The sequence below is a fragment of the Serinus canaria genome, chromosome 8 (genome assembly GCF_022539315.1).
Source record: "Serinus canaria isolate serCan28SL12 chromosome 8, serCan2020, whole genome shotgun sequence".
Classification (NCBI taxonomy): domain Eukaryota; kingdom Metazoa; phylum Chordata; class Aves; order Passeriformes; family Fringillidae; genus Serinus; species Serinus canaria.
Window position 1 is genome coordinate 16379674 of NC_066322.1, and position 9013 is coordinate 16388686.

A 9013-nucleotide genomic window follows, 5' to 3' on the forward strand; every position below is an offset into this window, starting at 1 on the left:
GGTTCTGAGATTTAAAGCTAAGACTAGCCAAATGGCAGAAATGGTCACAGCAGAGGTAACAGTAAGTCAGAAAATAACTTCAGCTCATCAAACAGCTTTCCTCAGAAGTCCTTTTTGGGAAAGGAAACTACTGTGGAGAAGAATGCTCTGAAGAACATACAATGTAGAAAAATCTATTTTCTTTGAGTCGGAGCTCTACCTAATTAGTGTTCTGACATTCAGGCTCAAAAAAAAGAGAAAGCCAAGTCGTGAAATACTCAAATGGTCTTGCAGAACAAACTTCTACCAGAATTGTCCCTTGGGCAGAGTCCCAGGGGCTCAGCATGTCCCACTGCACCAGACTTGTACCAGTCAAGCATTAGGCCAGGGTAGCTTTCACACAGGAGACAGTGCAGGGTCCAGGGTCCATTCTGTTCAGAACTTTCTGTCTCAGGAGCCCTATTTGTATTTCAAAAACCAGCCACTGTCAAATGTAAGTGACAAGCAGAAATACTTTCTGGTATAAATATTTGCCAACTGAAATTAACACACAATTTACTTGAGGAACTGTATAACAACTGAATGCAAAATACTGATAGGAAGTGTTTTCTGTTAAGATCTGGGTTTTTCTCATTGTCCCACACTTACCCATCATTGTACTTTGATGCTTCTCAAGTGATGTACTGAGTTTGGGGGTGTCCAACTTCATGCACAGTAAGTGGCTATCAGGGGAAAAAGGTAGCTATTATCAGAAGCCTAAATCCAGCATTTGTATTTCTCTGTAATTACAATTTTAAAAATACATAAGTGAGGTTAGTTTCTTCTATTTTAAAATGCCCTAAGAAGTGAGTAAAAAGAAAAAGCTTTACTAAAATATCTGATTTTTGGGAAAAATATCAGTTTCAGAAGATAGTATGAGAAGCTAGACTCGCACCTGGCTAAAGAGCAGAGCTGGGTACCAGTGCTTTTAGTGGTTCAGCATCCCAGCTCTTCTTAACCATGTGGAAGTGTTATTTCCTCCTACATGATTAAAAAAGAACCTCAACACACTCAGTATTTCTTTTTCACTGAAAGTGGTGCTGTCTCTTGTAAGAAATCATGCTTGATTTAGTGCACTACAACAGCCGCTCGCTTTTGCATTTTTATCCTGTGAAACTTCTATGTTTATATAACTTCCATAGAAAATAACTTGGCCTGTTCCTGACCGCCCATTACGAGCATTCCCTCCAGCCTCGGGGCTCCTCCTGAGGGTGGGGCTGAGGTCAGGGGGCTCCTCCTGAGGCCTGAGGTGTGAGGGCTGAGGCCGACGTCTGAGGGTCAGGCTGAGGGCGGGCTCCGCTGTCTCCCCACCACCCGGTCCCCGCTTTGTTTTGCCCCCTCCGCAGACACCGCGGGGCTCCGGGGCAGGTTCGTGCGGGGAAGGGCCCGGCTGGCATCGGGACCAGCTGGCACAAAGGCTGAGGGGAACCTCCCGGCCTCCTCTCGCTGCTGCCGGCGCTCCGCTGGTTTTTAATGAGCTCTTTAATGTGTCCCTGCGCTTCAAACATCTCACCTCGTTAACTGGCGGGAAATATTTGTCGTCTCTCTTTTCCCAAACTTTTCAGAAGAGACACCTCATTGCAGAGCTGTTAAACCACTGAAAAAAAATGACAGAAAGTTGCGGGCAGGAGCAGACAAGGTGGGAGCAGACAAGGTGGATAACGACGGTCATTATGAGCACTGCTCTGCAGGTAGGATAGCCCTTGTGAAGACCAGCGTCTGACTCACTTGGAAAGGCTGAAAGAATTTCCTATATTATGTATATGGAAATATTTTATTCAATGGCAATGATACAGTTTTTTCAGGATAAACCAGATATTAGTCTGAAGCTGCTTCTATTAGAATACTGGTTATTTTTGTGTGCAACTGTATTTTCTCCTAGCTGCTCATATCTGTTTAGTATTCTTGCCACCTGCTATTCTGAGTTACACTGCTTTAGGATATTCTCCTGACTCATCGTTTTTGCACTGCACTGATGCCTCTTTCAGTTTGCTCTATAAATAATTCCATCAGAAATGTTGCTGAATTTTTTCTGAATTTCTCCCTAAATATTTTAAATTTTCCTATGCAGTATCAAATGGGGGTAGACAATTACCCTGTAAGTACATAATTCAGTTTAAAATACAGAGTCTTACAGATATTAATATATATTTTTTATCTGTTAACATCAGAAGCCTTGACTCTGTTCCCAAGTAAAGCAAAAGGGTATCTCAAGGAGCTGGTAATTAGCTTCTTCAGCTGAGGCCAATTTCATGCCAGCTGGTGAGAATTTAGAGGCAAGAGAGTTTTGATTCACAAGCAAGGATGTCTTATGCTAGCTTGGCTGACAAGGTTATCACCCCATCTCCACTGTGTAAATGGGTGAACCATATTGAAGTAATTCCTGGATCACCTCACTTTAAAGCCTATACTTACTTGCCTGCTCATTTTGCAGTTTAGAGGCTGTAAACTCTGCATGTTTGTGCCATAATATAGTGGGAGGTAATGGATGGCGGTGATTTCATCAGCTATACCAGCATAGCTCACTCCTACCCCCAGCTCAACTCAAAACTACTCCTCTTAGTAAGGCCTCCTCCTAAGCAAAGCAATGGAAGGAACTGAATATAATCCAAAATGGCTTTTTGTTACAGCCACAATACCCAGAGTATCACCACACCATTTCAGAAAGCTTTAATCATTCACTCAAGCAGAGTAACACCACAGCAGAAGGCTTCAGGTATCAGCCCATACAGAGTAACATTACATTACTTAGAAGACTGGAAGCCTCTGCCCTTCTTGTTCTTTGTCCCAACCTTTTATAGCCCTCCTGTTGCTGCATTGCATCTGTGTGCCCTCTGCTCCCTTTGGTGGTTGGTCAGTGCACCTGGGCACTCCGTGGTTCTTTGCTGTCAATGCTGCTCACCTCCTGCTCACAGCTGTACTATTAGGGATGAGGCTCGGCCAGTCCCACTCCCAGTTACCACAAACTGAACCTACAGCTTTTCTGTATCACTTTTGGTTATGAGCTATCATTTTCATATAGACGTTATTTATATTTGTACATTAAATAATTCAGCAGTGGCTTTGAAGCTGAGATTTTTTTTTTTGCAAAATGTAGCTAAACCTTACAAGCAGTTGCCAGTGAGTGTACCCTTTCCAGACAATTGAAAGCGTGACATTTCTGGTTAATGTCTCCTTCAAGGTTCACTTGCAATCCAGATTTTCTGTTGTACTCTTCCACTAAATCATGGCACTTCCCTATGTAAGCAGGCTGGCTGTGTTTTGAATGAGTAGGTTAAAGAACATGTTATTAGCTAAAAAGTCTCAGTGATTTAACCTTTAGTATATGTGTGTTCGTGCAGCTTCTGTGGAACACACTGCAGAAATGCTTTTTGCAGGCTGAAAAATACATCCAAACACATTCCATTCTGTAGATGATTATGCTGCATAGTGCAATGTTCTACTTTTCCTGTGTGGATTGCTTTCTGTCAAAAAGCTTTAAAGCAAATCATGTCCCATACAAAATTTCTGAATGATTTTCCAGCTGAGATGCTGACATCTGTGAAAATAATGCAGCCTAATTAACCAGAGTCACAGAAACACGCTACTGTATGATCCTCTCTTCTGCAAACCCTCTCTTAGCATATCTTACCAAAACAGACTGTAAAAAACAAAACTTTATGAATAATGCAAGAGTTTCCTAAGACAAACTGAACATACACATATAGAATTATTATTCAGCGTTTGTAACTTCCAATCAAATACTTCAAAACTGATCATGTTTACCATTTTAGTACTTTTTAAAATTTGTAGTGGAATAAGAAATACTTTTTGAATAACAGTGCCAAAGGTCTATCTATAGTGGTTCAGCTGATGCTTTAAGAATATTTCTAAGTTATTGGCTGAAGACTTTTCAAAATAACCTTTTAAAATTTATTTAGGATCATGAAATTTCTACAGTTCTGCAGAGGCAACAACACCGAGTTCGATTTTCAGAATCAGTGGAAACTGGATCTGTGATTTTTCCTCTTTCTGGTACTCTACTTTAAAGTTCATGCTTTTAAATCATAAAATCCAAAGAAGTATAGAGTCAGGGCAATCATTTAGCTGTGGGCTACACTAAACTGAATAAAATCTACCTTGTTGGGATGTTGTGCAGTAGTGGAAGGAGTTGGCCTATGATTGTATGTAAATCAGAGGGTGAAACAGATAATGTTGGAGATTAACCACTTTCATTGTAATTTTTTTTTTGGACACGTTATAGAACAGCTACATGAGATTTGGTTATTATCAGCTGAACTGTTCAGTAAATTTGTGTTATAACTGAGCAAACATGCTAAATGCCACAAGCATGTAAGCTGCCATCAATATCTTTAGTATACATGGCTGTAAATGTAAGAGCCATTGGCTTTCAACCTCCAAGTTGAATTTGCACAGCTAGGAGTGGCAGAAGAGGCAAGAAAAGGATTACTTGAGTGGATTTGATTAGGAAATCACTGAAACTGTAAACATGAAATAGCAATTTTTCCTTTTTTAGAACAGAAGATGTTCTAGATGTGTAGATAAGATACTTCCATTTTCCTGAACTCTAAGGACTAGCATACTCATGTGTTAACCCTCCTAAACTTCAGCCTTAACTTTCCCTTTCAGAACAAGAGATGTAAGTTCATTTTTCATGGTAGACAGTTTAGCTAACTTTTAAGATTTTACAACTGTTTCTTTCATTTAGAAACAGGACTTCCTGAGCTTTTCAGTCTGCCTTTGCATTTGCCCCAAATTCATTCCATTAAGCAAGCAGTTGCTTGTTCCTGAAGCATGTGCTCTCAATGGCATTCAGATGTGTCTACTTTGAGTAGATGGAATAGCTGGTGATTTTTTGATGTTATGGTAGAAAAATAACCCAAAATATTTGTAGTTTTATCTTAAAACTACTGGTAATCATTGACCAAATCTCCCTGTCAGAGATGTGGAAATTCATTCATGTTCTGTTCCACTGTGTTTCAAACTAATGGTTGCTTTAAGAATTGTGCTTTCCAGTTTGTGGTGAGAACTTAATCCCGGTACTGCCATGACCTGTACACTTACAGCAGTTTCCTCAATAGGCATTGCATTTATTCTGTCAGACACTCAAGACTTGCTCAGGACAGCGGAAGAAGAGTTTTCCAAAAGAATTCAGAAGTTCATAAACATCCATCGGAACAGCTTTTTGGTTTTGTCAGCTGCTCTTCATGGACCAGAAGAATGGAGTGCCATGTTCAAGATTCAGAGAAGGTATGATTTCGACATCAAACTGAACTTTATATTGCCAAGAAGAAATGAAATAGCAGTCTTGGATTTGGAAATATTATTTTAGGAATAAATAGGACAAGAGGCAATGGACAGAAAGTGATGCACAGGAAATTTCACCTGAACACCCGGAAGAACTTTTTCACTGTGAGGGTGACTGAGCACAGCAACAGATTGCCTACAGCAGTTGTGGAGTCTCTTTCACTGGAGATATTCCAGAACCATCTGGATGCAATCCTGTGCAGTGTGCTCTGGGATGACCCTGCTTGAGCAGGGAGGTTGGAATTGACACACTATGGTTTTTTCCAACCTTACCCTTTGTAAATTATTTCAAGAATACACAAATTTTATTTTACTAATGGACCGTAAAAAATAATTTAAAGCATTTGTTTATTAATAGCAAATAAAAAGAATACCAAGTGAATCAATCTGACATATCACAGGTAACAAAAGAGAATGTTCCTCAAAACATAGCAAATAAGATTTCTTTCAATCATTTTAGGGCTAGTAGTATAACTATTTTAATTTTTTTTTCTAATTGGAAAATTAGACAATTTTCTTAGCTCTATAACCATATTTTATGGTCATTTTCAAAACAGAGCAGGCAAGTTTATGTCATGAGAAAAGTCTATATTGTAAAGTGCAGATTTTTTACCAGTTTTTAAAATGTTTACTTGGAGCAGCATGTGTTACACTGTGCTAGAACAATTAAATAATCAATGTTATTTTACACCAAAAGTATTAAACCATATTAAAACTGATTTCTTTAAAACTTTTATCTCTGATTTCTAATGAAGTCTGAAAACTTGCATATTTTAGTACATACCAGCTGACAACAGTGATGAGATTATGCTCCATGCTTGTAATCAGAACTATTTTCTTATAGGGACAGTAGCCCTAACTGCAGTTGATTGTCACTCTTGGCCTCAAAGAAGTGACTATTCTAATGAAGTCTTTGATCATTACCTTCTTAAGTAACTAGCACCAGTTCCATTAAATCCTGGGCATACTGCCAAATGCTGATGAATAAAGAGTGTCTGAGATGAAATGTAAGAAATCTATTACCTGTTGGTGAAAATGTTGTAAATTTTCATGAGAGGTTTTAAAAGTTCATTTACCTTTCAGCAAGACCATATTATTCAGGTGATGGCAATGCTAATTCTCAATCTACTTTGTGGTTATGAACAATGGGTTTTGTGCACATGCTGATGACTAAAATGTGATGTTTTGGAACTGTATTCCATTTGGCAAGTCAGTAATTTTATTAAATTTTTTTTTTCATTGAAAGCAATACCAAATTGATGATGACAAAGGACAATTACATCCATCCATCTATCTATCTATCTATCTTTAAATGCACGTGCTTTTTTTATTACCTGGCAGCTTGAAGTTCTGCTACTGTTTGTAAATCGCTGACTGAGCTTCTCCTGGTGGGGTTGAAACTTGGGACATGTTCTTTGAAACTATAAGCCACCTGTTGGATTTGTTAAAAAACAAAGCCCCTTAGTATAGTCAGGTTGTCTTCTATTACTGCTTCTTTCTGCTTATCTAAGGTTTTGCTGCAGTTGGGGAAGTATTATTTATTATTATTATTAACAAGAAAACGACAGGATTCTTGTTAACAACATGAACACTTTATGTAGAGTTGTGTATAGCAAGGGGGAAGTGGGAGAAAAGTAATGTTTATTATCACAGCTTAACTGAGCATTCCACAAAAAACCTTAGCACCTGTGTGGTAAGTTTAAATGCCTCGGAGGAAAGGCAAGACATGTTCAAATGATCAGTATTCTGTCCATACAACACCAAATTTAGACCTGCTGTTATTGGAAGCAAAAATATTTATAGAAATAGATTTTCATGGATCTAGGTAAGTATATGTAAATGTTTCTTTGTTGCACTTTGTTCATTCATGCTTTGTTTAGCCCATTCTAGTATGAGCAAAATTGCATCAATTTATTTCCCTAATCTCAGAATGTAAATCCAACCCTAGTTCCTACATCACATTTTAGCAAAACTCACCAGGGAACTGAGTGCCTATGCTTAGAGAAGGACAGTGCCTGTAACATTTATTTTTGCTAATTAGAAGCAAGGGCAGACAAGTTCAGATGAGATACCTTACCAGCAGGAGGTCTTAATGTGAATGACTCCAAGTCATCAGACAGATTGCCGGGAAGAACAGGTGGCGGGCACAAGGGGAGGTCACAGGGGACTGTGCAACTGAGCAGCTGGGCACTTCATCTGCATTATTTAAATTCATTTTGTTTATATAAAATTCCTCATTCTTTGTTGTGAAGTCCCTCTCCTGTTTTAGCTCTACAACAGAAAACAGCAGCAAAGGTAATGTTTACGACACACTTAAGGTGCAATTCTTAGGGAGAGGCTCTGTGCTTGCCTAAGCTTTGATGTCTCTCCTCCATAATCTCACTGAATACACCTAATTTTAAATCTTCAGATCCCCTTCTCAAGTATGAATGCATATTAATAACACTATTTATGGAAATAATTCATTTTAGGTTAAAGTATTGAGTAACCAAGTCTTTACATGAAAGTAGTGGAATTATCCCATTATATTAATTGTATCTGGAATAGAGGTTGTTTTATTTATAGTACACTACAAAGATTTAGTTCAACTTCTGAAGTATTTTTAGCAGAGTTTTTAGATACTTTGCTGTGTTCTTCCACATCCATAAAAACAACCCAAATATTTTTTACTGCCACTGAGGAGAGTCTTCAGCAATATCACAGAAGAGGGTTTAGATCTCTCTAAATGTACACATGCTTAAGAAGTGCTGATTGATTGTTGAAGAGACCTAGATAAAGAAATGAGCCTTTCCAAATCCCACCTAAATAAGTAGTACAGAAATGGGACAGATGGCTTTACAAACAGCATGAATGCTGCACTTGCCTTTCAGAATAAAAGCAGCCTTCCCTGTAAGTAAAACTGCACAGTAAAAAGCTGTTTGCTTCATGTGGGAATGCTGTTTCAGTTTTATGGCATAACAAATTAAATACATATTCCAAAAGTAACCTTATTTATTTTGATGTGCAGATTCCTGGGCAGCAATTTACGTATAATACCAGTTCATAATCCTGCTGAAACTGTTAAATTAATGTTAACTATGGCTAAGGTAAGTCCAGTTGCATACACTTAAAAATATTAGTGTATTACTCAGGAAAAGCCAAGAACTATAAAATACTTGGTTTTCCTTAATGGAACTTTGTAGGTTATACTGACCACAATCCATTAATACACTAAGGTAGGATTGGTGCTCTGATGCATTAGGTTGAGTCTTTAAACTACTGTTAAAGGTAACTTTATAGCTCTTAATAGCATATAAGAAAAGAAATTAGATATCTAAGAGCTTGTTTGGGTCCTATTGCCATTGTTAAGTTAGGATGTCTTCACTTACTGTTCACTCCTGTTGAAATATTATCACCTCTGAGTACAGCATTCCTGAACACCTACTTGAAAACACACAATTCAGATTTCACTGCTAAATAATTTTGCATTTCTACTACTGGAAAAATAAAATGTTGAATATTTTATTACCTAAAAGTCACTGTGTTCTATTCATATTATTTTTCTTTTCTCTAAGGTAACTTGCAAGCCACAAGTAGACGATACTCGCTGCAAAATAGAAATGACAAAAGCCCAGATAATAGAAAAAAGTCCAGTTTGGAAGATGCTTCAGGAGTACCAATCGCACCATAATTAACTGAATATTTGGTT

At 38.1% G+C, this 9013-nt stretch overlaps 1 protein-coding gene across 1 annotated transcript; it reads left to right on the forward strand.

The window, feature by feature from the left end:
* The first annotated feature begins 1625 nt into the window (after positions 1–1625).
* On the forward strand, positions 1626–8999 carry C8H1orf146 (chromosome 8 C1orf146 homolog). Its single transcript, XM_009088861.4, has 5 exons — positions 1626–1709; positions 3939–4032; positions 5100–5268; positions 8333–8411; positions 8880–8999. Exons 1-5 carry the CDS (start codon positions 1626–1628, stop codon positions 8997–8999), a joined length of 546 nt encoding a protein of 181 aa, XP_009087109.2.
* The last annotated feature ends 14 nt before the right edge of the window (positions 9000–9013 follow it).

What these genes read in the sequence shown, in the direction of transcription:
- C8H1orf146 (XM_009088861.4), top strand. Translation starts at nt 1,626, where the DNA reads ATGACAGAAAGTTGCGGGCAGGAGCAGACAAGGTGGGAGCAGACAAGG. An exon ending in TGTGATTTTTCCTCTTTCTG is followed by an intron (nt 4,033 to 5,099) that starts GTACTCTACTTT and finishes TTTCCTCAATAG; the next exon opens with GCATTGCATTTATTCTGTCA. An exon ending in TAATGTTAACTATGGCTAAG is followed by an intron (nt 8,412 to 8,879) that starts GTAAGTCCAGTT and finishes CTTTTCTCTAAG; the next exon opens with GTAACTTGCAAGCCACAAGT.